Source organism: Calliopsis andreniformis, chromosome 9 (genome assembly GCF_051401765.1).
Source record: "Calliopsis andreniformis isolate RMS-2024a chromosome 9, iyCalAndr_principal, whole genome shotgun sequence".
NCBI lineage: Eukaryota > Metazoa > Arthropoda > Insecta > Hymenoptera > Andrenidae > Calliopsis > Calliopsis andreniformis.
In genome coordinates, this window is record NC_135070.1 from 1,675,909 (window position 1) to 1,702,857 (window position 26,949).

At 35.5% G+C, this 26,949-nt stretch overlaps 5 protein-coding genes across 6 annotated transcripts; 4 read left to right on the top strand and 1 right to left on the bottom strand.

Moving 5' to 3' along the window:
- Nucleotides 1–624: 624 nt before the first annotated feature.
- On the top strand, nucleotides 625–2,689 carry LOC143182973 (uncharacterized). Its single transcript, XM_076384315.1, has 5 exons — nucleotides 625–936; nucleotides 1,016–1,227; nucleotides 1,385–1,459; nucleotides 1,532–1,767; nucleotides 2,443–2,689. Exons 1-5 carry the CDS (start codon nucleotides 878–880, stop codon nucleotides 2,524–2,526), a joined length of 666 nt encoding a protein of 221 aa, XP_076240430.1. The 5' UTR covers nucleotides 625–877; the 3' UTR covers nucleotides 2,527–2,689.
- A 446-nt stretch (nucleotides 2,690–3,135) lies between these two features.
- LOC143182972 (uncharacterized) lies at nucleotides 3,136–12,612 on the top strand. Its single transcript, XM_076384313.1, has 8 exons — nucleotides 3,136–3,644; nucleotides 4,159–5,809; nucleotides 6,032–6,266; nucleotides 6,395–6,504; nucleotides 6,618–6,864; nucleotides 6,960–7,164; nucleotides 7,248–7,449; nucleotides 7,543–12,612. Exons 1-8 carry the CDS (start codon nucleotides 3,415–3,417, stop codon nucleotides 9,355–9,357), a joined length of 4,695 nt encoding a protein of 1,564 aa, XP_076240428.1. The 5' UTR covers nucleotides 3,136–3,414; the 3' UTR covers nucleotides 9,358–12,612.
- A 213-nt stretch (nucleotides 12,613–12,825) lies between these two features.
- On the top strand, nucleotides 12,826–15,226 carry Uqcr-c2 (Ubiquinol-cytochrome c reductase core protein 2). Its single transcript, XM_076384455.1, has 7 exons — nucleotides 12,826–12,958; nucleotides 13,330–13,466; nucleotides 13,536–13,727; nucleotides 13,806–14,022; nucleotides 14,108–14,539; nucleotides 14,618–14,839; nucleotides 14,929–15,226. The coding sequence occupies exons 1-7, from the start codon at nucleotides 12,914–12,916 to the stop codon at nucleotides 15,013–15,015; spliced, it is 1,332 nt and encodes a 443-aa protein (XP_076240570.1). The 5' UTR covers nucleotides 12,826–12,913; the 3' UTR covers nucleotides 15,016–15,226.
- Nucleotides 15,227–15,364: 138 nt separating this feature from the next.
- On the bottom strand, nucleotides 15,365–25,861 carry LOC143183061 (nucleolar protein 11). Of its 2 annotated transcripts, none has more exons than XM_076384453.1 (5): nucleotides 25,732–25,861; nucleotides 17,378–17,702; nucleotides 16,761–17,292; nucleotides 15,620–16,662; nucleotides 15,365–15,537 (listed from the first exon to the last, which is right to left on the bottom strand). In XM_076384453.1, exons 2-5 carry the CDS (start codon nucleotides 17,507–17,509, stop codon nucleotides 15,409–15,411), a joined length of 1,836 nt encoding a protein of 611 aa, XP_076240568.1. In that variant the 5' UTR covers nucleotides 17,510–17,702; nucleotides 25,732–25,861; the 3' UTR covers nucleotides 15,365–15,408. The 2 variants fall into 2 exon arrangements, with proteins under 2 accessions (XP_076240568.1, XP_076240569.1); XM_076384454.1 differs by lacking the exon at nucleotides 25,732–25,861 and adding an exon at nucleotides 24,643–24,704.
- LOC143183289 (protein APCDD1) lies at nucleotides 18,347–22,911 on the top strand. Its single transcript, XM_076384813.1, has 5 exons — nucleotides 18,347–18,389; nucleotides 18,943–19,084; nucleotides 19,152–19,383; nucleotides 20,639–21,067; nucleotides 21,904–22,911. The coding sequence occupies exons 1-5, from the start codon at nucleotides 18,347–18,349 to the stop codon at nucleotides 22,909–22,911; spliced, it is 1,854 nt and encodes a 617-aa protein (XP_076240928.1).
- Nucleotides 25,862–26,949: the final 1,088 nt, after the last annotated feature.

Genomic DNA, 26,949 nt, shown 5'->3' on the forward strand with positions numbered 1-26,949 from the left:
CTTATATTTAATTGAAATGCTTTTTACACTGATCATTTTGAATGATTTGAGGTCGATCAACTTGGTTGGCCAACCAAAATTCCTATCATGTAAGCGCGGCTTAATGAAAAAAATAGTATCAATCAATCAATCAATCAATCAATCACTACATGTTAACAAAGTACATAAATTTTCATAATTTTTAGAAGTAAACTTATAATTAACTCTCGGACGGCGAACTGTAACACAGAGAGGCATGGATGTTTAATATACCAGAAGAGCTTGAGATCTGGACACAGTGCAAAGCTTACGTGCCAAGGTATCAAGTTTGCTTGGTCTAACACACGTAGCTCAGACGAATTTGGCCACATTGATTCACTGTATCTCTTTCTTATACAGGACCATTAAATACAAGAGAGACACTAGTAAGAATACAACATGTGCGACGCTTGTGGACGGTCATAGGTACTAAGGTTTTCAGTTCACATGCATACTTGTAACGCTATCTGACGCTACCCAGAAGTCTACCTTTAAACCATATATACTACTATACTACTAGAGATGGCTGTGTGTAGTGCGTGTTAGAAAATTTTATGAATTTAAAGAACAGTGAACCACTCATGTGAAGTTAGCTAACGGTAGTAACCAATCTTAATAAAACATAGGTAAAAAAGTTGCACCTTAATTGCCCATAATTGCTTATAAATTAGTTTTAATTGCTCACTTTTAGTTTTCGAGATATTTCAAAAAACCTTTTTTGAGCTTCTTAGGATTTTATGGGTTGGCAACGGGTTACTAGTGTGAGTTACTAACTTCACATGGTCAGTTGGCGTTAGTGTTATGTGACATTTACTGAATTTTTTGACTACAGTGATTTGCATTTTTCAAAAAAGTAAAAATGTCTAACTGCATCAGTTGCAATATTAGAAAGGGTACTAAAGGATTATCTTTTCATAAGTATGAATTAATATCAATACCACATTACGTACTTTCTTGTAGATTAAGATTTTTAATTAAATAGTATACTTTTGTTTAGATTGCCCAAAGATGAGAAGAAGGCGCGTTTGTGGCTCAGAAATATTGGGAAAGAAAACTATGACTTCAGTCCTCACACTATTGTGTGCTCGAAGCATTTTGCACCAGAATGTTTCAGTAAAAACTTTAAGTCTGTTGTCTTAAAGCCTGGTAGTGTACCAAATATTTGTACAGAAGTAAGTCAGGCATCTATTGTGCAGACACCATTATCAGGTAATGCTACAAATAATAAATTAATAATTAGTGAAGAATAGTTTCATGTGATAGCAACTCATGACTTCCAAAGTAATTTCAAAAGTATTAGTCTAAAGTTTCCTATTAACTTTCTGAGAACACTTTTTGAAATAGTAAATTTATGTAATTATTGCAGATGAAAATATCATTATAAAGCATGAAACAGAAACGACACCTATAACTGAAACGTCAAGTGAATTCTATGACTCTTGTAAGTATGAAACTCATAACAGTGTATAGAACATTTATAAAAATTTTAAACTATATACTTTTATGTGCATAGATTCTGAAATAGATATGCCAGAAATAAATGCAGTGGGTGAAACAAACATACAAGAATCTCGTACAACGTTTGGACTGATTCTACAACATGATCATCAATATATCTTAACACCTGAAAGTACAGACAAGAAATTACAGAGATTAAAGAAACGTGTGCGTGAAATGAGTCATTCAAATCGAATTCTCAAGCAAAAAGTGAAACGTCTTCAAATAACAGTGACATCCTTGAAAGAAGTGGTAAGGAAATTGCTATTGTAAAAAAATTAAAAACAAAACTATCAAAAGCTATCTGACTATCCCATGGGAGGAAATTGTAACAATTTGCCTTGTGGTAGAAAAATTATTCCGCAGAGCCATTAATAAAGATTTTGACAAACCACCTGCCTCACCAATAAATTGATAGCTGATGCCTTAATCGACCATCTTCAAATATTAATTCGAGAAACATTATACTTATGCATTGAACGTATATTATACACATATGTTAAAAATTATACTCTAAAAATCTGTGAAACTCATGTCCATTACTATCTTATATGACAAATTATTTGTGCCTATCAATAATCAGACAATGACATTCCCAGCTCTCTACACTATGTTTTTTCTGAACCGGATGGTTTATGTATTATGTACAATATGAAATTGTTTCTACTCTGTAAATAGTTCTTTCTATGCACTATTTATGGCATTAAGTTACCTCTATTCTCTATTCCATGTATTATTTATAATAACAAGTTATCTCTCCTATGTGAACAGCATATTCCATGTGTTATTTGTGGTGACAAGTTATTTCTTATGTACAAACACTATGTTTCGTGCATTATTTACAGTGTTTATTTATTTTGTTTTATAAACAATATATCCCATTTTGCATATTAATAGCAATGCTCATTATTTCACTTTTTCCTCCAGATCCACTCCATGAGTCGAAATGGGCAGAACTCTAACCAGATGACTTGTAGATTAAAAAGAAGGAAGGATCTTTTCCTGAGTTAATCCTACAACTATTTGTATTTATATATTGTCGTATTTGTATTCATGTGTTATTGTACTGTATGTACTTTAAATTATATTATTAACTACATGTTATAAGTATTTGTAACATTTGTATTTAAATTTGTAAATGTAGGTAATAAATTGTATGTATTTTATTTATGTACATAGATTTATTTTTTTATTCAACATTATGCTTATATATGGAGTAGGTAATATGTTATAAAATATGTTTCAATGCCACCTTTTCTAAAATTTTACACCGATTTGTAATTTTTGTTTTGATTTTGTACGAGATGTTAAGGTACTATGTACATATGCATGTACATATTCGTGATTGTATAAATAGTATTATAGGAAAAATGAGCATACATGTGAATTAGAAATCTTAGTACCTATAACCGTCCACAAGCGTCGCACATGTTGTATTCTCACAACATGGCGGCACTTCTATAGATCTCAGCCATCAGCTAAGTCCTACACCGTATCCAGTATAGAGATCAGTGAGTTGTAAACATTCTGTTCATTTGTACACACATGCGCGCGTGAACTACGTATACATATGTATGTGTATATAAACATATATATGTATGCATATGTACGTATTCACATAGCAATGAGGCACAAATGACAGGATCGATACAGCACCAAGATCGTGGTCACGAGGTACGAATGAGATATGGAAAAGGAGAGTAGAATATCAAGTGAGCAGAAAGAAAGAAGTAGAAGACATATGGTGGATGCGAGTGGTTGTTCGGGGTGGTGAGCGGTGGTGAGGGTGGGCGGAGTGGGCGGCGGTGAGCATAAAGAGGATAGGATAATATTGGTGCGCGGTGTCCGTGGTAAGCTTCGAGTTCGCCGCTTTAATACCGGCAGATCTACGATGTAGTTATGCCGAAGAAAAGTACAAAGCATGTGAGAGAGCCGGGATTAACGAGAAGTTCTCATCATAGAAGCAATAATCCTGGCACGAAGTCGGAACAAAAAACGAAACACTTTCGAAGCGTTCGCATCGGTCTTCAAAACGGCAAGCGCTGGCTCTCTCTTAAAAAACGGTTGGGTCTGTCAACAGATGAAGATGTTGCAGTTTATCTGCTTGATCTTGCCGAAGCCGCTGCCAGGTATGTTTGAAACAAAACCACTTCTATAGTTTAGGTGACACGCTTTCTTCTTTTGTATCGATTTGATGGGACGATAATCGGTTTGACCTAACACTAGCATTTTATTCGCTGTACGAGAATTATTTTAACCGGCGCATGAATGCGTCTTGTCACTCGATGACGGGACTTCCCCTCTACTCTGCTTAAATCTTCCCCCGAATCGCCATCTTGCGGGGTTGATGACGGATACGAAAATGTAATCGATAATATCTTGTGTTCGTTACAAACAAAATGCTCATTCTATCGATGTTGTCGATTTTAGTTCATTTCGATTTTCTTCAAAAATGTACATGGATCAATATAGAAGAAACATTAAATTTATTTAACTACAAGTACAAAATATATTCAGGTAAATGTTTATTTTTTAGCACTTCTACATAGATTACAAATTTTTCATATTTCTTTCATTTGACACTTCTTGCTTTCTATTTGATAATGCTTGACTTCTTTTGTATACATGTTCTTCTTTCTATAGATGCAGTAGCAAATGCAATGGAGAAGAGGAAAGAGAAACGGACGAGAATAAAAAAGAGAAAACGCAAGTGGCACCAGCTAAAAATTCAGTAGAAGATACAGGAGAATCTCTTCGACGGAGCTTAAGAAAACAAAATAATAATGCTATAGTGGAACCTGAGTTATCCTCTGTCAATGCAGTACAGTCCACATTATCTGATGACGTTGAATTACATGACCGACGTAGTTCACGATCCAAACACCATAAAAGCAAAGCTAAACATCATAAAGATAAACGAAAAAAGAAAAAACATTTGAAAGCTATGGATGTTGTGTTACTGACAGAGTATTCAAATAAATCATCTAATGATATAACATCAGGAGATGAGAGACAAGTTTCTTTAAAAAGAGATATTCCCAAATTAATTGACGAAACAAATACTGAGCCTACTATGAAAGATGGTTTTTGTATTGCTACAAAAGAAATTGTGTATGTTACAACAAAGACTGAACGCGTAGATAGTATAGAAGTTATAGAAAATGTAAATAATAACAAAAATGTACTTCATCATGGTGTAGAAAGTGTGGATACAAAAAACCTTGCAGCAATTAGCAACAACAACAACAACAACAAACAGTCAGTGTCAAATAATTTAACAGCATCTCCTGTTGCTAAGAGCAACGTAAGTGAACCTGTTATGGAGCAAATCACAGACACTGTTAATGCAATTGGTGATGTAGTTTTTTGTGTTCAACCTACAGATACTAAAGACGATAAAAATGTGAGTGACTTTCAATATACTGATCATTCTGAACATACTAATGAGGTTGTTAATTGCTCAAGCACAGATACAAATATAGTTCAAGAAATGGAAGACCGGAAATTGAAAAAGAAACGAAAACGATTGAAGTATGATAGTCAAAGAGCAGAAGATGAAAATATAATAGGAGATTCATCTGAGGAACTTTTAGATGACCCAGTACATAAACATAGAAAAAAACGTCATAAACATACTAATGAACACAGAAACCGCAAACATCACGATGTACGAAAAGCTCCGCAAGACGGTATAATTGTGCGAGATGATAGTAACAGTTGTTCTGTAGCTGATGACGCACCAGAAATTACAAGTTCAAAGTCTCAAAGTGAAACAAATACTGAAAATTTAATGTCTGAACCTCAGAGATTGGCCATTAAAATAAAACTTTGTCAAGAATGCAATAATCGTCACTTGCAGGATGCATGTCCATTAACAACACCCCAATATGCAATTCCAGATTCCATAACGTACGAAGATTGGATAAATAAACATAAAGAGAATGCTGAAGTCTTAAAAGCTATAAAATCTGATGATCCTATGTCAGAAGGATATGGGAAAATAGCTGAAGATAATGTTGAGTCTGACGATGAATCTTCATTAATTGAACAGCAGAAAACAAAAACTAAAGCTCAAAAAGAAGAAAGACAACTAACCGTAGACGTTGACCGACCATTGTATGCCAGAGATTCTTTACCAGAATGTTTTGAACTAAGAATCGCGAATTCAGAACACGGACTTGGTATCTATGCGAAGGGTTCTGTTCCAATGCACGTCAAATTGGGTCCCCTTGTTGGACGCCCGGTTAGAGAAATGGACATTCCTGATGATTTTTCTATGAGACATATTTGGGAGGTACAGGCGATATTTACAGTATAATATGTGCTAATGGGTTCTCTGCCATAGCGAAATTTCAATTGTAAACAAATAATAATTATGTTATATTCTTCATAGTTTGGGCTTTTTGTTCCATTTTTGAAAAACATTAAATGCTGAATGCGACTTATATGGCAAAGAACGTATTAAATATATTTAAATTTTACTACAAGAAATTATTGTTATGATTTCTTTTTTTAGGTAGATAATAATGGTAAAACCTTGTACATAAGTACTACTAACCCATTGAAAAGTAATTGGATTCGTTATATTAGACCAGCTGATACGAAGGAGAAAAGAAGCGTTACTGTAGTTACAAAAGAAGGTGAATTACACCTTGTTACTACTCAAAATATTGTATCGGGAATGGAATTAACATATTGGGCGGACTCACAATCATCAGCATGGACACGAAAGAATAAAGTAGACAAAACAAGTACGGTATCATACCTTTCATTAGGTTCAATGGTGAATGTTACAAATACACTAATCGAACGTTAAGGAATAAGTCAAATGAAAGCTCCGATTCGTCTTAATTGTATTCATTCTTTTTCCTTTGTTTAGATTGTGGAGGATGTAATTTAAATTTTACCCACCCAATATATTATCGTTTGCATTGTTGCATCTTTCATGACACTAATTACAGCTTGACAATAAGAAAATATCATTGTAAGGTAAGAATTACAAATAAATATTTGTACTCCGTATCTTCGAATGTTCATATAGCATTATAATATTGAAGAAGTCTACAACTGAATATTTTATTAACTTATTTTGCATTTTTTAGGTATGTGGAGCTGCCGTTTTAGGTAAGGACAATATCATGAAGCACGCTGCAGAATTACATGGGGGTCGAGGAGCATATCAGTGTCAGTTTTGTAAAAAGTTCTTTTTACGTTTGAATTATCTGGAGATGCATCGAACTTATGGATGTGCACAAAATCCACAACGTTCTAGACCATTGTGTGACTTCTGTGGACGTAAATTTTGCCAGCCGCAAAAGCTAAAGGTGCACATTAAACGTATGCACAGCGGTAAGAATTTCAAATGATTACACAAGACTTATTTCTTGCGCTAAGTCACAATTTTAGTAAATTTTTTAATTTTAATTTTATGTGCATACATTTAGATATGTCCGAAGTACTTCGAGAGTTCCAGTGCAAACTGTGTTTAAAACTTTTGGGTTCTCGTGCCGCGCTTCAACGTCATATGAAAGAGGTACATCATAAAGACGTTGTTGGCGCTGCAACTTGTGATCGATGCGGAAAAATGTTTCAAAACAAGAGTAATTTAAAAATACACATGTTGACGCACAGTGGAGTGAAGCCATTTAAGTAAGTGTTAAGTTATATATCAGTTTATTATTTTTCGAGTGTTATTGCTTTTTCAATTTCAATTTTCTGTCCCTGATTTCTAGATGCAAAGAAAACGGTTGTAAAGCAGCTTTCACTACCAAGCAGTGTTTGCAGTTTCATTATAAGAAGGTTCATGGCCTTACAGAAGAGATGATGCCGAAAATTGAACGATCCGTCGCGTACACTTTTGATGCATATAGTGGTGGGCTTGTTGAAGATGTCGGTCGTGGAAAAATTCCTCGACCAAGTAAAAAAGTTTCTCAGGTTTGTTTTCGAATAAAATATATTCATGTTTCATATATGTCTATAGATTTATGGTGATATTACATAACGTTACCTTTGTAATACTTTTAACAGGACGACAGTAATAGTCCGCTTTCAAACCACGGCGTTTCAGAAAATGGTTTAAAAGTTGAAACACCAAATACTTCCGCATCTTCAAGTTTAATCGAATTTGAACCAAATCTTGCAACAAAATACAAAATAGAGAATAATCCACAAATTTCAACGCCGTCGCTTTTGACAAGTGTTGTGTCAGCATCGAGTACTCTAGAATCAACTATAGGAAGTGTCCGCACGGAAACGGATCTTTATGGTACTTCAAGACTACAAAGCAAAGGTAGCAAAAAATGGCTCGGTGAATTCAATCCTTCAACAACAGCAGATGTAACCATGGCATCGAACGCGATTCCTCATTTGTCTACGAACGTCGTTACCGGCAATACTTTCGAATTCGTAGATTGCAGGAAGGATATTAATGAAGAAGCATCATCGTCAGTAAACACGGCAAGAACACAAAGTATTATGGATAATAGTAAACTGGGACTTGGTGTCTACAGAAGAACTGAAAGTGCAAATGCTAGTTTATTAGTCGAAGCTGCTCTTGATGCTGCTGAAAGAGACATAGGAGCAGTATCCAGTTCAATATTAGAAGATAATGATCGCGAAACTAATCTTTATTCAATCTCAAGTCAGTTACAATCTCCGTTACCTCAACGATCACCGAATCAGTTGGATTCGTACATACAGCAGCAAGAAGAATTGATATCTCCTGTTCCTACGCCGGATGACCGAAATACGCCGCCTACTCATTTGCACGATGATTATCAACTACATCGCCCCGTTGATTATATTGGAACGCCAAGAGCGCAAAATATTGATCAGTATTTGCATCACGAGGATGTGTCACGTGTTTCTTCGCCGAACAATTACATCCATATTCAACAAGAGGATCTAGTGTCACCATCAGCAACACCTAATCCATCGCGGTATTCAGACCTTCATCTTCGCCATCATCATCATCACCATCATCATCATCACCACCATCATCATCAGCCACAGGTACCCACAGACAATTTATCCAGTGACGAAGGTGACTCTGTAGCGCAAAACCTGAGTCTCTCTGTAAAGGAAAAAACAATGCAGTTGGATCTTTCAACGCCATATAAATACGATACACTTGAACAGGACTTTAGTCGAGAAAGATCAAATTTTGAACCGCTCGTGTTGAATGGCGGAGAACTTCAAGGTTTGGACATGTCTGCTAGAGGATTTCATCATGGTTTTGGCATGCAAATACAAAATACTCGATATCACCACCATCATTTATATGAAATCACAGAAAGACAAAGTGTTGATCTCAGTAGGACCGGAAGCTATTCGATATCACCTCCTCCTCTCGCGGTAACCTCTCAATCAACGTCCGCGTCCTCTGTTACTATTGCAGTCACGTCGCTACCACCTCCTCTCCCTGCTCCGCCACCACAACCACCTCCTCCGCCGCCGCCGCCTCCACCATCGTCATCCTCTCCACCACCTTTGTCAGTTTCTCCATCTGTTCCTCCACCGCCGCCACCGCCTCCACCACCTTATCCTCATAACGACGTTTTAAGGGTGGTAAGTTTAGATCTCACTCCTGGTGGAAGACACACTGTCGATCTCACGCTTTCAAGATCTCATCACCTGCACGGATCTGGAAGCCGTATAATGGCGAGTCCTGAAGCAACCGCGCCTAGCACTCCACACATCGTACCTGACGCTGAGGATGGACGAATGTTATCTTCTCCTCCACCACCACCTTCTTTGTCAGGATATAATCCTAGTTACCCTTTAAGCCCTGCACCGTATCATCCACCCAGACCAGGATATCATCATTATACTGGTTTCTATTGAACGAAAGTCAATCTGCTCGTTCACCTCAGGTACCTTTTGTATTTCCTTTTGGCCGTCCCCTTTACACTAGATTTTCATTTCATTTTCTTTACATTATCTTTTCTTGGTCATACCTTTGACCTCTTATCTCTTTGATATTTATCTAGATATCGATTGTGCGAATTTTGCCATGACCGTTTCCATACGATTCAAACATTAAAACTTTCACTGTTAGAACCTTCCACTATTTGTCTAGTACCTTGGATCAAGGTAGTGCGTTGCCATTTTATGATTCTAATAGGAAAATTTAATTTATACGTGTATATTATTAATTTTTTTTTGTTTTTTTTTTTTTTTTTTTTGTTGTAGTTCTATAAATTTTAAATTGTATGTATAATGTTTTCTCGATAAATGTGAAACCCTCGAGTCCGGAGAGTCATATTTATCGCATAGGTCTACATTCTTTATAGTTTGTCGAATGTAGAAAGAGACAGTTAGTCGACGAGAGAGAGGAACTGAGAGTCGAAGTAGTTTGGCGAAGATTAAAAACCGCGTATCGGTGAGATAATACTAATACATAAATACAAATTTTTTATTTGTGATTCTTCTTTATGCAATTTTTTTATCATATTCGTGACATATTTTTAATTAAAATGATATCAAACCCGATACAATCTGGGTTATATTTACGTATCTTATACATATAATTCTAGGAATCTATACGTTTCACGTACGCCTTCCCCATTCCACAAACAAATGTGAGATGACATATATGAGGAATAATGCGTTTGAAACAATGCTTGTACAAAAACGACTCGACACGTCGTTTTACAAGGGCACTTATTATTGTTAGCGTCTTGCCATAAAGTTTCTTTACCTGGTATGTACACATTGGGACTTTTAATTTTCCGAGAGGGAGTGAGACACGACACAGAAAAACTGAGGGTCAGCAACATTTTATTGCATGGACTGCTCAAGGACTTAAGGGCCAATTCGACGATGCAACTAGTTCAAAGTTTTCTCTACGCACATCGAAAGCGTTGCCATACATATTTCAAGAACAGAGGTCTATACATACTATTAAGATTAAGCTCTCTGTTTGTGTTGTATTTCACAACTCACGACACGATTGTTGATGAGAAAGCTACAAATTTTCTGTGTACATTTACTTTCATCGAGTAGAAGACACGAATTCTATGTCACATTACGTACGTTTCAGACGTAATATTATTTTAAACTTTATTAACAGCAATAGTAAAAGATAATAAGTTATGATTTTATAAGTAAATATAATCCGAATTATATCATATTTGATATCATTTTAATCAGAAAAATACCAGCAATGTGTTAACAAAGACTGTGTGCAAAAAGAACTAAAAATAAAAAAATTTTGCCGTTGCATTAGTCTGTCTCACACGGATATTCGCTCTTGGACTCTATTTACATTGTTCGGCGGTCAAACCTTTGTGCCACTACTGCCGCCACATTAATCGTTTCACTGGTTTCAAAGTTAATTATCTTAGCGGTGGGGATAAAATTTTTACATTTAACGCATAGGGCTTTCTTACATTTATCGAGAGAATACTGTACAATGTTTTTTCGGCCAATGCGCAAGGAAAGTCAAAATCAGCCAGAGATTGGTCATAGAACATCAAGAATTGTTTTTGAACGTTCTTGAATGTTCGTAAGAGTACTGAAATTTAATTTCACACTCATTAAAAAGTTATAGAACTTCATCTTTCAAACGATAGTACAACTCTGGATCAGAGGCGCGCACAAATGTAAGAAAATCAGTTACGTTAGACCGTCGAGTTTTTAAAATGTTTAAAACACACGATCGAATCGTAAGCATGTATAGTGAAATGTGACGTGTATCTATTATTTTTTAAATGAATGTTATTTTTTTAAGGTATTTATAAAGAAAAATGTAGAAAGAAAATCGTCCTGCGACTAAAAATACCACGCATGATTAGAGATATTGATTGCGTAATTTTTCGATAATGTGGCTCTTAAGCCGTGTATTTATATTGGACACATGTTTTACCATGTTTATGCGTAACTCGGATATTATACCTTTCGTTAAAAGGTACTATGTAGATTCTTCCGCAACGATCGGTACTTAAGTTTTAACATTCTAATGTTAACATCTTGTACTCTTTTTTTGCCTATTGATTAACGAATATCTATCATGTAGGCAGTAATTAGCACAAATATTCTGTTTCTGTGGTTGATATTATCATTCTGCTCATAAAAAAATTGTATGATTGAATAACTTATCGTTTATCTCTATAGAAATCACGATTTCGATTAAGCAAAACAGTTTACAAATCATAAAATAAATCGATCGAGTTGCCTAATGATAGTTGTAAGTATGTATCTAAATAGCGATAACGAATGTCTCGCGTTAATTTTTATTCTAGTCATACCGTGCACATATAAAGATAATGTTATTTACAATACCCTGGGGATTGCAAATGAGTTGTTCAATATCGTAAAATTGATATCTATTTAAAGATACTTATTTGTGAACTTGTTTAATGAAAATGATAAAAGTATTGAATCGAAACATAATTTTCGTGTGAATCAAGATTGACAAGATGAAAATTAAGCTCGTTTGCAAAATCCATAATAGAAAAATGCGAGTAGCTTCCAACCTTTTCAAAACTCATTTTTGTCAATGATTTCTGAGAACCAAAGATCGGGAAACCTTTGTGCCAAATCGATGAAACGTTCAACACTGCACGTGCAGTTCAAAAACTAAAACACTTATTATTTTATATCGTATGAAAATAATTAAGAGTATTAATGATAAGTAGGCACCTGGATATATGGACGTACGCATGCAATGTATGAATGCTGTGTGCAAGTAGTTCGGAAGCAGAGTAGATGAGTGCATACTTATTTTCTCTGTAATATGACAACGAATTTCTAATTTTTTAATGAAATTTTCGAGGAATTACGTATTTTTCTGAAATTTATCGTTTTGTTTAATTTCGATTTTATTTGTAACATTATCCATCATGTTTCATCTAATCGATCCTTAGCCGTTTATATTGTTGTTGCCCTTAGTTTAAAAAGGAGTAGCTAGAGTAATCGTAAAGATATCCACTTTCTTCTCTTGTTCATCTAATCAAGTACCAACAGCTATAACAAAATGTCAAACAAAAATGTTCACAAGTACAAATACAGCACGTAATACATTTGTATCGACTTCTTTGATAATACAAACAAAACTAAAAGATTAAAATATAAAGATAATACAAAAAGCTTAATAAACTTGTTTTTTCTTTGCTCCCTTTACTTAGCTCTCCCTCCCTTTCTAAACAAAAAGTAACTGAAAATTCTTTACTCCATGTGGTGCAGATTTTGCTTTAATTCATTTTTAAATCACCGCGTTCCTAGCGATATTAATCGATAAAAGCACAATTCACTCTTTTCCGTGATTCGTGATATACTCGCCATCTACCGTCTGTAAATATAGTCTCTAACTATTAGGTGGTGCTGTATCGTATACCACCGTATACCGTACTCTGTTCTTAACAGAACGAAGATTATCGAGTCATTAGTAAACGGAAAAATGGCTTGTTCGATTGTGCGGTCACCTTTGCTACGTGGATCCACGGTAAAAATGACATGTCTTTATTTATTCATTTTTTAAAAAGACTGATTTCTTCTCCACTGACGGCAAGACGGTTCGCATAGCTGTTATGTAAACGATTCTATACCATTCTGTGTGTCAGTCTCTTATTTTTCGAATCGAATATAACTAGAATCTATTAAATAACAGTCATTTTCCTTTTTAATTAAAATTCCAAAACTTTTTCTTTATATATTACCAATAAATGATATGTTCTAACAATGACTATTTCGAATTTCCTCTATGAATTTAAATCTATTACAAGTACAGTAACTCTATATTTTAAACGGTAATAGTAGAGAAGAAACTGTTAGAAATATGCAATGATTTCAAAAGTATTTTGTATTTTATATCAGGTTAGACATTATGCAGCTACAGCAGCTGCACAATCTTGTGCTTCTGCAGCTCCCGAATGTCAAGTTATTGGCAATAAAGTGACTGTAGCCACATGCGACAATAATTCTCCAATTGCACAGGTGTCCATTGTTTTCAGGTATCTGAATGTTAAACATATAATCTTAATGTATTCTGTCATTTTTATAAACCAACATTTTATCCATAGAGCTGGATCACGAAATGAAACATACGACACACAAGGTACAGCACATCATTTGCGAATAGCAGCTGGATTAAGCACATCTACTTCTAGTGCTTTTGCTATAACGAGAAACATACAGCAGCTTGGTGGAAATTTAATGGCTACTGTAGATCGTGAAAGTATAGCATACACATTACAAATTACCAGGAATAATTTGTAAGTAATTCTCTGTTATATTGTATTAAATATTAAATTTTAGATATTCATTATAAATCAATATCTTGACATCAACAGACCTGATGCCCTTAAATTTTTGGAGGATGTTGCTACTAAGCAAGTATTCAAACCATGGGAAGTATCAGATGAAATACCCAGATTAGAATATGAACTATCCTCTTTGTCAGATTCTATTAAAGTAATTGAACTTTTGCATAAAGCTGCATATCGTACTGGGCTTGGAAATTCTCTATTTTCTCCAAAGCACCAGTTAGGTAAAATTGGTACAGAGACTGTAAGTGTACTTCCTTTTACAAAATTGTTTTAATGAGTAATAGCAAGTATGCATCATGTAAATAATATATTTGTATTATTCGTAGCTACAACACTTTGTCAACACATGGTTCACTGCACCAAAATGTGCTGTTGTAGCAACTGGAGTTCCATTATCAGAACTCACTGCCTTTGCAATGAATTTGGAAATCGGCTCAGAAGATCGTTCAACTGAATCGTCAAAATATTGTGGTGGAGAGGTTCGTAAAGAAAGAGCGTCTGATTTAACTAATGTAGCAATTGCTGTTGAAGGTGCAAGTTTGAAGAATGAGAACGAAGCTTTAGCATGTGCAATACTGCAAAGAGCAGCTGGTACTGGACCACGTGTTAAATGGGGTACCAGTGTAAGTCCATTGTCGAAGACTGTTGCAAGTGCAGCAGGCTCAGATTTATTTGCTTTATCGTCCCTAAACGCCAGTTATTCCGATTCGGGGCTTTTCGGTATTGTTTTGTGCTCAGCACCCAATATAGCAGGAGCTGTAAGTAAATACAAGTAAACTTTGATATGTGGTATATTATTTCTCTATATTTTAATTTTAAATTTTGTTACACCACAGTTGACAAAAGCTGCTGGCAAATGGTTAAAGTCTATGAAATTGTCTGACACCGATATTGCCCGCGGTAAAGCTATATTGAAGGCTGAGGTTTTGTGTACAGCTGATAATGGAGCAGCATTATTAGAAAGTTTGCAACAGCAAGCTTTGTTTAAAGGCAAAGTTTCCACACCATCGACATTAGTTGGAGATATTGAAAAAATTTCAGCGTCTCAAGTTAAATCTGTATGTATATCATGTAATATACATATTAATGCATCAATCACGATACATTTGCATGTAATTAATGCATTAATCACATTACAATTTTTCAGCTCGCTGATAAACTTGCTAAGGGACAGTTATCAATGGCTGCTATCGGTGATTTGAGAACCGTACCATACATCGATGAATTGAAATAGATTCGAAAAAAACTTTTCCAAAGAAACAAGTAGCACGAAGTCTATATGGTGGTCCTTTCTCACTATTAGAGGGATCGAGACCAAACTACGTGCAAACTGCATTCATCTAAACCACCGTTTTAATATTTAACAACGTGTAGGTTTCATTGCAGTGAACGTAACATACTGTGTAGATATGAGTAAAAATAAAAATTCTTTATTCCCAGTTTTACTTCCTGTACATCGTAACAGACATTCATTATATATTTTTTAAATATACCATTGACAGTGAAATTTACAGAAAAAATACTTTACAGTTTCGTTAGGAAGAAAGCATCTAATGTATGCAAATGTTTGTGCGCACGAATATTCGTACGTGAATGCACAACATATCGCAAGTGGAACAATCATACATTAATAGAGTTTAATTTCCTCTATTGTATAAAATTTGTTACGATTTTTCTGTAACAACTTCAACGGTTTTCCGTGAATAGTCCTTTTTATGATAGGCCTCAAATTTTCCATACCTTTAAATAATTGTAACTAAAACAAAAATTAATTAATAATTATAAAAACGTAATAGTAGGAAAATTCATTTAAAGTGACATTTCTATACAGCACTTACATGATCATCTAAAACAGAATTAAGTTTATTGAGAAGCATCGATACTTCTGGGTCTCGTGACAGTACATAATGTTGATAGTGAGATTCCAATAAAAGGCTAGACCATTCATACAACTGTTTGTCCGTGGGTTGTTGCATGATACAATCGAGAAAACTTTCCTGATCGTCCAACTTTTGTATCAGGTATTGTAATAGACGAAGTATTTCGTCAAAATTTAAACTGCTTTTAAGATAAGACGACAAAGACATATCGGAATACGTTAGACTAAATAGTTTATCAAGAAACTCATTTCTTGAATAAAAATTTTTGGTAGGCGAGAGATGACCATTAGCCATCGTACCGTTTTGCGGTGATAAAAATGTTCTGTCAGGACTTCTCAATGAGAAAATTAAAAGATCAATTAATAGTTTTTCAGGCAAGTCTTTGAACATATTCAAACACCATACAATTGTTCCTACATCTTTTGACTCTATCAACTGTGGGATCAACATTTCTTGTATTGCAGCGTCACTCAATCCCTCGCTCACGTAGGAGGATATTTGTTTGGAAAGTTTTGCAGGTGGATGTTCAATTGCTGGCGTAATAGAAGTCGGTGGACCATTTTTCTCCCACTGAGCTATCGTTGATTCTTGTATCACCATGATATCGTCGTCTTCCTCGTTCTCATCACCACTTTTAAAACGCAAAGACGAACCAAGTAAAGTCGCTATTCTTTGAGGGGCTAAATGATATGGTGCGATCGCTAAGTGTCTATTGGCTGCAAGTAATAATTTATCTTCAATTTTCCATAGTTTGGCATCTTTCGTAAACAGTTTGAGTTTCTGTGCATCTTGTACCAATTTAAATTGCACATTATAGATCATTAGCACAGCCCCTTCTTCCGAACTATCTGCACCATAAACTGCTATAGTAGCTTCATTCAATGGTGTCATAACTACTGGATGTTTGGTATCAATATTACCGATAATACCAACTAATGAACTCAAATTAGTTTCATTGGCTGTTTCCATCAATGGATGGCTGTACAATCTACCATGTGACCCTGATAAAGAAAATAACACAAATTATTTAGTTTTTAAAGAAAAATATTTAATTATTTGTTATTCATTCTATAAGAATTTAAGAAAATATGCCACCTACATAATGTCAAGAGACATGCTGTGTTCTTGGCTTGTAGCACTGTATGACCAACTAACTCTTCTGACCTTCGTTTTAACTCCAATTTCCTTACATGATCTGTATCTTTAGAATAAGTTTTGTCATTAAGTTTGACCACTATACAAGTATATTTTCCTTTAGTCTCTGTCAATAAGCACAAATTAGTTTTATCACTAGTACGAACTAGACGACAGTCTAAAATCTTCTCGTCTGCATTCAAAGTCCCTTCTTTGGACCAAGATTTTCTGTTTTGTATAGCCCACTCTAATGAAGCTGTGGCTCCATCTCTGCGAACCAACACAGGAGGACATCCTTCAAGCGTAAGTATGGTATGCAAAGGAAATTGAAATTTATAACCCTTAATACTATTTAAATCTGTCTCCTCTGCAGACCAAAGACGTATTTTTTTTTCATTGAATATAGCAGCATATCGACGAGTTGTTTCATCATAAATTACTTGTGTAGTTAATCGATCTTTACTCGTCCAACTACTCAACTGTTTTGGATCTTGTAACTGTGAATAATTTAAATACTCATAAATAATACAGATACAAATGTATGCTTTAAAAACGAACTTTGTTAACACAATTGAAACTTACTTTATATCGAATCACAATATTCCGTCCTAACGTCACAATTGCACATCCGCTTTCCGAATCTCTTTCTACACCCAGCAGATTCTGTTGATCAATAAGCGGACACAATGTATAATAAGAATACAATTTTGCCATTTCGAACGCGTTACACGATCCCTCTATGTACAATGCACGTGTTGCTATTCCAATAGAGAGAAATCCAATTTACCCTTACTGATAACCACTATCCGCTGCTCCGATTCTATCATTTCCTTTACCGGTGACGATTCAACATAGCCTTTGCAAAGATTTTCAGTTTCACTGTCATGTTATCATTTTTACGTTCAAACTACATCAAATGATAAAAAAATGTTACACACTAATGTAGTTAAACGATTCATGGTATATAAACAAATTACAAATCGTTTGTACAGGTTAGATTTATTACTTGAGCGCCACGAGGAAAATGAAAGGAAGTGCAGCGCCCTCAATGATTCCGAGAAGTATAACGCGGTAACTGACATTTGGTTTTGAAAAATGTTGAATAGTATCGAACAGTATTCAATAAAAAAATTAGTATGATAATGGGCGAAGTGGATTTTCCCAAAAGCTGAACTTATTTACTGTAATGAATGTTTGTACATTCAATATGCTCTTAGTAGTTGTATTAACTCAACTAAGAATAATGTAAACAAAACTTTGTGTCAAAAATAAAAAATACAAAGTTGATGCACTTGTGTACATGTATCTTAACTAAGCGATCATGTCCACCATTGTCTGAAGAATACTGGCCGGGAAGGGATACAGCTATATACCGTTGGGGTAACTTGAACAGTGCTGGAGTCTGTCTGTATCGTTCGACTTGAATTTTACGAAAGGACAGTATAATTATTATATTATAATACAAGACTGAGATATCGTTAAAGTACAATATAACTGTTTTATCTCAATAAGTTTCATTGATGTCGGTGCAGGTCGTGAATTTTTGGACCAATGAACGAGAATATGATGTCACTGATTCTCTTTTTCTTCATGGGTAAGTAAATTTAAATGTTCTTTTTAACGAAAATCTTCTATTTTAATATAATAAATATTATTTCTTGATAAACGCTTTTTCTATATAACATATACAAAGCTATGATTTTTCTTCTTTTTAATTTTGTTCACAGTTTTCCTTTATCCTTAAGTAAAAACGCGTTCCTTTGTCGACTGCATAACATCACGCAGTCTATCGCGCGTCTTTCCGTTGATTCTCACGGAATACCAATCGGCGAAAAGCCAGTAACACTCTAAACGAGAAAATATCTTAAACGATTTTATCCTTCCCTATTCGTCATTTTCTCGTATCGTCGTTTATTATTTGTTTAACGTTTTTCTGCGCTATGCATGCCTCAGATTTCTCGCATGACCCGAATGTAGCATATTCATATGTAACTATGTAAATCTTTATGAAATAACAGTAGAGTGTTTTTTGAATGAAAACATCAAAGTCAAAATTACATAGTTCGGTTGAAAGATCAAATATTCCGTGTGAAAAAGATAAACAACAGCAGTATGACAATATTTTAACTATTTCTTTTTATTTGTAGAATTCAGCTACATAGTTTTTGCAGAGCCAGAAAGAGAAGAGGGCCGATGCATAGCGATTATGGAAGAAATTATTTCTAAGGACAGAGCAACTGTAACGGATAATACATCGTCTAGATTGCATTCCACTTGGCTGTCGCAAGAGTAAGTGCAAATGGTATTCTCTTACTGTGAGATGTAACAATGTACTCATTTCGTGCAACGACTCCAGATGCGAAATACGTGCCGGACCGGAATACATGATAAGGAAATACACTTTCTTCGAGAACGGCACGTTTCATTTGTTGCGGTATCATTACGCTGAGGAATCATGTAGCATCGCAACGTACACTATAGTAGCGCGAGGTTCAATTGAAATTTTGTTACCATCCGCCATAGTCCCAGGCGCCTCTGAAGCTAATGTTCAGGTGAATTCGGTTCACCTGATACCACATAGTCGACGGGTAGATTGAATATTATTTTGTTGTTCATATACAGGACGTTCAACGAGAAATGTCAAAAAGTTTAAGAAGTGATTCTACATGCAGGCTTCGTTTCCGAATTATTAATTCGTGGAAAACCACATAAAATACGCGTGAAATGTATCTGACTAGGAACTTATTCTACTAAATTCGCTGTGTCTCATTTGAGCAATGCATGCCGGCAGTGGAATAAGTCTCGAGTCAGACACATTACACATGAATTTTAGACATTTTTATAAAAATTAATAACTAGAGTGCGAATGTTTATGCAAATTTCTATTTTCAAAAATACAGCTAGAGAAGTGGAACCCTAATTAAAGATTTGTTTCATCCTCCAAATACTATAAAGTGTACTTAACTTTTAATATTTTGTATATTTTTGCATATTATACGGAGTCTGCTTGTCCTTGCACATTTTCTTCTCATTTTTAATTTTCGAGTCATTCTGACACGCATCAGTCATCTCGAACACCTGTATATAAGGCGGTACCTAGGTCACTTTCCCATTTAAAAATTGAATAACTCTTTTTATATTTTAACTATTTATATGTACGTATAAAGAAATTGAAGTTTTGAAACCAGAAACTTTTAGAAAATTGTTATAAAAAATGTTATTGAAAGAGTTGTAGAACGAAAAATCTCGGACATTTTTGCAACATCATTACCTGCATTTGAATAAAAAAGTATCCTATTTTCTTATATCTTACATTACAAACTAATAACCCAAATAGCACAGAGATATCTTAAAAGCGCCTTAAAAACATCCAGTAAAGTCCTAAAAATATCTAAAAGACGTCTTGAGACGTCCGATGTTACAAATCAGTATGTCTTTAGTACGTCTTAAGAAACATTTATAAGACGTTTTAAGGACGTCCAAATTACGTATATAAGACGTTCAGACAAAAATTAGACGTTTTTAAAATCTAAAAGCGTAAGTCTTTAGGACGTCCATGTAGTGCATCTTTAAGACGTTTTATAGACGTAAATTTTGCAAATCTTTAAAATGTACGCTCATGGATGTTTTTAAGACGTCTAAATTATGTCGTAAGACGTTTAGTCATAAAATGAACATAAAATAGACGTCTTCAAGACGTCGTGTGCTATCTGCAAACTAAATACAAAAAATTAAACAGCAAAGAAGTTATTTAATTTTTAAATGAAAAATTGATTTATGTGTTACCGCGTCTACATTTTTATCCTTATTTATAACATATGACTTCTTTTATGAACACATCAGATCGCCCACAAATTTGGCCGCAGATTAAATGCGAGTTGTGGAGGCATCGAAGACAAATGGCGCCCTTATGTAGCACAATTAATTTATGAACGACCCATTGATGTATCATCGAACACGAACTTTCAAATCCATTGGCTGAACTCCAATTCTTTCAAAAGTCGTTTACCTCGACAACCAAGAAAACCAGATAGTTTGGATTGCTTAGAATCTCTTGGTATCGAGTTCAATGAACTCAGTTTGCTTCGAGTCGAGATGCGATCTGATCTTGTGACAAACTTGTCGAATCACGATCCAAGGGAAATGATAGATAAACCTGGAGTAAAAGTGCAATTATTATTTGGCGAAATAACTCGGAATGGTCGTTCTCAAAAACCAGATACACAGAAACCGAATCGATTGCAGTCAACAGCATTGCTTCGTGCCAATACGGTAAGCTCTAATTATAAGACATATGTTAATTTGAATTCTTAAATGATCTTAGGGTGGGATTTCTTGTACGCCCAACTACTGTATTCAACGCATAAATCATAAAAACAATTAAAAAACAAAGTAATTTATACGAATATTAATAGGCATCATGTGCGTTTTGATGCAATGACTGATCACTGCATCAAACGAGTGTATGAAATTCCACTTTTAAAGCTATGTCTTCATTGAAGTAATAATGAAGAATGTCAACACCAATTTATAAAAACATTTTGTCCACACTAAAGCAACATAATTCGAATATCCGGACTACCCAGATAATTAAATAATCCGAACCATTTGCATAGCCCAGTCATTCATCGCAATAACAGTGATAAAATTGAAGTGTTATATTTATTTTGTCGTACACATTTATTTTTTTGAGATAATTTATCTTTGGACTGTAAGGACTGTGTCAGGTTCCATGTTGAATTTCAGTTTTTGCGGCTTAGTTTTTCTGCATTCATATAGTAATAGCATAAGGTTGACAGTAAGTTTTTCATTGTAACAGTAATTACAGTGAGGTTGTTTAATTTTCTTGATTAAATATTGGCGTATAATTTTGGTGTTGTCGGTTCTTAGTTAGGATACTATGACTTTTTCTTTCCTCTTTAACATTTGGGATTTGTTTCGGTCTCAAGGCAACATTTGCTGTAGGTAACAAACACGGAGAAACTTGAAAAAATATATATTTGGCCTTAAGCGACGACTTTTTGGAGATACAACAAAACGTTCCTTATTGTTGCTTTAATGGAGACATAGCTTTAGATTAAATATTATTGAATTCTATAACATTGTAGGCCGCCCACTGCCCAGTATGCAAAGACGTCTTCCGTAGCACTGAATATTCTCCTCCTCTTTACCATCAAATACCATCGCTTCCTGCAGTAATCTATGGAACCTGGTTGAGCGTCAGATGCGAAAGCATAGAAGGAGGTTTTTGGTCCAGAAGAATTTTACAAGTTTATTCTAGTAATCAACAATGGTCTGCACGCTGGACTTATTACGTCGATTCCACCTGCTCTACCCTTTTGTACACAATTACCGCAGCCGGTACTTATGTTCAACGAGCCATCAGACGAAAGCCAGACGGAACGAGTTCACATTGGAGAAATGATGATGACGTTAGTGGTGCTCTAAATAGTGATCCGAGTGTAACGTTTAATGATGTTCGCGTGCAACTCAAGAGGGCTAAAGGAGTAAAACCGAACGTTCGTCACCGTACCTTGCAAGATATTATTAGAGAAGAACCAACGGTGCAATCGATGACTGTTGATTCAAGCGTTCTTCCATTAATTAGAAGAGACAATATATTACTTTCTGGCACGACCGAATTAGAATTACACATTTTTAAAAGCCGTTCTGTTCCTGTTGACAAAATGCTATCGTCCCGTTGCACAAAAACGGGATTCCGTTCTACAAAAAGAACATCTCGAATAATTAAAAATGGCGCAAATTCAATTTCGTCCTTTTGGCAGAGAAGTTGCACGCCTCGAACAATTGAAACAGGCGCGATCCTGAAGTTCAAAGCAAGGATCAATCTTGATTGGAATGGAGACTACATTTTGCTGTTAGCATCCTGGAATGATCTCTGGGAGGCTCCTCTACGCCGATGCTCAGAAACAACTTTGCCGAACTACTTACAAGGAAAACAAGATTTAAGCGAATTTTCCCACGGACACATATCCGCTTTTTCCGAACACCATCGATTCAATCAACGTGGTCTATATTGGTTCACCTCTTCGGGCGTTTCTTGCCATTCGATTAATTTCTTTCTCTCGGTACTGACACTGTTCCTTTCATATTGATCGTTTATTAACTGAATTTTTCGAATTGCCTTGTTCTAAATTTAAAAGGGTCTGTTTCTGTTATCGATTAAATAGCTTAACACAACTAAGTTCAAAACTGGCACAGTCTCTTGATGGTTATTAGTTAGAGATAGGTTTGAAACATCGAAACATCGAAATCCCTCGAAATGCAAGTTTCAAGAATTCGAAACGTTGCATTGTTTCCGTAATATGAAATACTCAAAACACAAGTTAGAAAAAGATAAAAAATTGTTAAAAAATCATAGCAACACACAACTGTCGACGATAGTCTTTGAAAGACTTTTTAGTACATTCGACACTATAGTTAATAAAAAAAAGAAGTAGATTAGATTCAGAAAAAGTTTGGATTTTAGTGTCTGTGAACAAGAATCTAGATCAGATCAGAGTATATTGTTATGTTTTTGTTTATGTTTTGTTCAATTATATCTAATACAAATTTATGCAAAAACTTTGTCAAGACTTCAGTTCTTAAAAAAAAACACTTTCATTTTAGAGTTCTGAGTTTTAAATATTTCGAAAGTTTCGAAAACTTATACAGCTTTGGATTCGAATTTTAAGAATATAAAAATTAGTCCCCCTCGGTCACTATTATATACAATATTGTCGAAATTCTATTGTATTCTATCGTTAGTACATTGACTAACCAAAATCCTAGATGATAAAGATCACGAATAATCGAAGTCGTATTATACTTTGATTGTGCATTTCTTAAGAGGCCCGCACATTACCAATACTTTTCAATATGGACATATTATTCATCATACTGTATAATTGATATTGGGAGAATGAGAATTGAATATTGATAAAATTTTTATTTTTGTCACCCAAGCGTCAATACTAGTTGTGGTTGAAATATTGTCAATAAAATACTGATCACATGATGACATAAAATTGAAAATTTTAGTAAGTTGCAGTCTTTGTTGCGTGAGAGCAAATTTTCAATAAACAGAAGTATATGAGTCTTCATACTCGAGATCGTCGTCCAATACAGCCCGGTCCCATGCATTTGACACGATTCGATCGGGACGTAGGTGTCTTGTATCGATTAAGGAGCATGCAAATATGCGGATGCGCGCTTAAATATACGATTTCGCGCATGTCGCTTTCTGCTGTCCCTTTCTCTTTCCTTTCCGCTTTTGCCTTTGCTTTCTCTTTCCCTCTCCGCGCGCTTCCATCCTCAGCCGCGCCCCCACCCCCAACCCACTCCCAACCCCGTACCCAATGTACCGTTCACTCCCAACTCACTCTGTTCCGTTCCTCCCTTTTTCTCCATAATCCTCGTCTTTCCGACGTTCCCAAAATTTCTCCAAATATATCCAACGATTATCTTAAAACTTGTGATCAGTGGAAAAACCTCGAAAAAAGTCTCTTATCTAACACCGCCGTACGATCAACCCACGCTTCAATCTCACATAAATAAGATCGTGCTTTTGCTGAACGCGGTGAAATCTCGATAATATATCGATCAAGGGACAAGAGAGAAGGACAGAAAGAGAGAGAAAGAAAGGCCAAATAGTGAACTCTCATCAATCTTTTCATATAAGTCAGGGAGACGAAGCTTGAAGTCATCGCAAAATATTCTTAAATCCTTGGAAAGATTTTGGATCGAGTTTACAAGACGAGCGTCAACAGAAAGGGAACAGCCGTGACTATGCGCAGCCCGCGTGTACCCTTTGTCAACAACCGTGCGATAAAGCGATCAACAAGTACCAGCTTCCGACAGGACACCATCGCCTCGGTTTCGCTCTGTTCCTCGAGTTACGCTACATCGCGAATGTCTCCCCTTCCTGGGTTCGGGTAAGCGAACTCGATCCACCGACACGATAGTTCACATTATATCTTGAGTAAGATCACTCGCAGCACAGACCCGGTTATTTCGTTGCTTCGAACACAGCCAGCCGATAGGAGAAACTCGACTCTCGATCAGCGTGTTTCCAACCGCGCTCTCGAGTCTCCTGGTTCCCGATCGATTCGATTCACGGACGCGCGCAACTTTTTCAAACGTGACCGTGATCGATGACATTAGACATTTATGTCTGGTGAAACTTCAACGGCAGAATATCGATAAATGCTTAGAAGTTCGATATCGACAACGTCTGGTGAGAACCGGAGCGAGAGAAAGGGTCAGGAAGGACGATATAAGGATAGTCGGTGGATAGTAAAAGCGACTCAGATAAAAAATGTATATCGTGGAAAGTGTTTGTGCACCCCACGTCGTGGATTTAATAATAGATAAAAAACGTGGGCGGCTGCGCCAGAAAAAGAATGAGGGAGCGTGAAGAGTGGCACAGTGGCGAACGTCGGGCATCGAATATCCAACGTCAAACTAGGAGCGTCGAGTGTCAAACGTGAAAAATGAAACAAATTCAATTATTTCGTTTCACTCTGTTTTGCGAATGAATAATTTAATGGATCTTCTCTTAATAGATGGATGGGCCAAAGTCGACCCTTGTCGAGTAGTTAGAGGGAACGTACTATTTTCAAAGCCGGAGTCGGGGACCAGAAACCATCAAGAGCATCGGATGAAAGTTAACACGAGGGAGCGAGCGAACGACAAGGGGGGAGGGGCACAAGGTATTGGAGGGCAATTTTTAGAGAAAGAGAATTTAAAAAGGGACCAGTCGAGTACTATAAATACGAAGAAAAGAAATTCGTCAGTGGGATTCTGGAGTACCATATGGTTTGGAGGATTCGACTACATCACGTGAAATGGGAGTGTCGAAAATAATTGCACGCCAAATATTTTTCAGCAATGACGACATTCGCGCAAAAAAGTGTGTTGGGATTAACGATACTTACTACTGTCGGTTTAGTAGCTCTGTTGGCGTCGAAGAGACTCGGTTTCGAGCCACGAAAACGAAACGGACTGTTACTGGAAATGATAAATAACGTGAGCAGTGAACTGAACAAGCTCGATTCAAGATACGATGGTATAACAACGCAGATGGATCTTGCGAAGAATCGTTTGGCACAGTTGGTCACTCTTCATCGCGAAAATCTGTTGGTATGCGCGATACTTCGCGAGAAGCGTAATAAAGCGTTGAAGAAAATGACAGAGAACGATTCCAGACGATCATAAGTCGATCTATGGTGATTTATATGCCTCTGTAACAGCGGAGTTACATGATTCGTGCCTATCAAAGTTTGATCGATTAATCACGTCGGAAGACGCTATTTTATCTTATTGCGACAATCACTGCCGTTTTATTATTATATTTCGATCGTTCTTTCAAACGATCGAGACAATAGGACTACACAAAACGACATCTGCCTAATAGCTGTGTATAATAGAGCACTAAAACTGCGAAATGAAAATGTTAATTGTTCGTACGATATGAGGAGTGAAAAAAAGATATGTGAAAAAGCAAGTAGTTACGTTACGAACTACATACGCTTGTCTTATGTAATCATAAAGCAAATGAATGTTTTGCAACACAAATTGGTTCGTTAGAAAGCGAGTCATATAAATGATATATTACATCACAGATAGCGTTACGGAAATTTCGCCTTCTCAATCTACATTACTTTGATATACATATGTAGACAAAGGACCAAAATAAAGTCACTCCTAAAACCTCCTTAATATATTATTTTTTGACAAAAACAAAACAGTTCAACTTTTAACAAAACTGCTTTTCGTCTAGTAGTAGAATATTAATTAAATTAAAGTATAACAAAAGAAAAAGAAAAAAACAAAGGAATTGAATAAATATATATATATATATATATATAAAGATAAATATAATTACTTCCTTATCGCAACGAAGTCCTCAAACACGTTCACCGTATATCTGTATCCCCACAGAAATATTTTTAGTGTAAAAATATTCATCAAGTACATTCACGGAAATTGTGGTGATTCGGATTAGATAAAATATCGAAATCGAATAAGTACATTCTAGAGCATCTGTGAAATAAGCGTCACTTTAAGAGTCGTAGACAAATTGAAAAATTGGTAGTCCCTTTTTCATCGGAATTAGAATCCATAACGACGAATTAATAACAAACAAGCCTTCA

Bases quoted from the DNA above. Each gene is read 5' to 3' on its own strand.
- Uqcr-c2 (XM_076384455.1), top strand. From the start codon at position 12,914: ATGGCTTGTTCGATTGTGCGGTCACCTTTGCTACGTGGATCCACG. The intron at 13,467-13,535 runs GTATCTGAATGT...TTTTATCCATAG, and splicing joins CAGGTGTCCATTGTTTTCAG to AGCTGGATCACGAAATGAAA. The intron at 14,540-14,617 runs GTAAGTAAATAC...GTTACACCACAG, and splicing joins CACCCAATATAGCAGGAGCT to TTGACAAAAGCTGCTGGCAA.
- LOC143183289 (XM_076384813.1), top strand. From the start codon at position 18,347: ATGAACGAGAATATGATGTCACTGATTCTCTTTTTCTTCATGG. The intron at 18,390-18,942 runs GTAAGTAAATTT...TTTTATTTGTAG, and splicing joins GATTCTCTTTTTCTTCATGG to AATTCAGCTACATAGTTTTT. The intron at 19,384-20,638 runs GTAGATTGAATA...TGAACACATCAG, and splicing joins TGATACCACATAGTCGACGG to ATCGCCCACAAATTTGGCCG.
- LOC143182973 (XM_076384315.1), top strand. From the start codon at position 878: ATGTCTAACTGCATCAGTTGCAATATTAGAAAGGGTACTAAAGGATTA. The intron at 937-1,015 runs GTATGAATTAAT...ACTTTTGTTTAG, and splicing joins AAAGGATTATCTTTTCATAA to ATTGCCCAAAGATGAGAAGA. The intron at 1,228-1,384 runs GTAATGCTACAA...TAATTATTGCAG, and splicing joins TGTGCAGACACCATTATCAG to ATGAAAATATCATTATAAAG.
- LOC143182972 (XM_076384313.1), top strand. From the start codon at position 3,415: ATGCCGAAGAAAAGTACAAAGCATGTGAGAGAGCCGGGATTAACGAGA. The intron at 3,645-4,158 runs GTATGTTTGAAA...TTCTTTCTATAG, and splicing joins CTTGCCGAAGCCGCTGCCAG to ATGCAGTAGCAAATGCAATG. The intron at 6,865-6,959 runs GTAAGAATTTCA...GCATACATTTAG, and splicing joins CATTAAACGTATGCACAGCG to ATATGTCCGAAGTACTTCGA.
- LOC143183061 (XM_076384453.1), bottom strand. From the start codon at position 17,509: ATGGCAAAATTGTATTCTTATTATACATTGTGTCCGCTTATTGATCAA. The intron at 17,293-17,377 runs GTAAGTTTCAAT...AATTATTCACAG, and splicing joins ATATTGTGATTCGATATAAA to TTACAAGATCCAAAACAGTT. The intron at 16,663-16,760 runs GTAGGTGGCATA...TTTCTTTATCAG, and splicing joins AGCATGTCTCTTGACATTAT to GGTCACATGGTAGATTGTAC.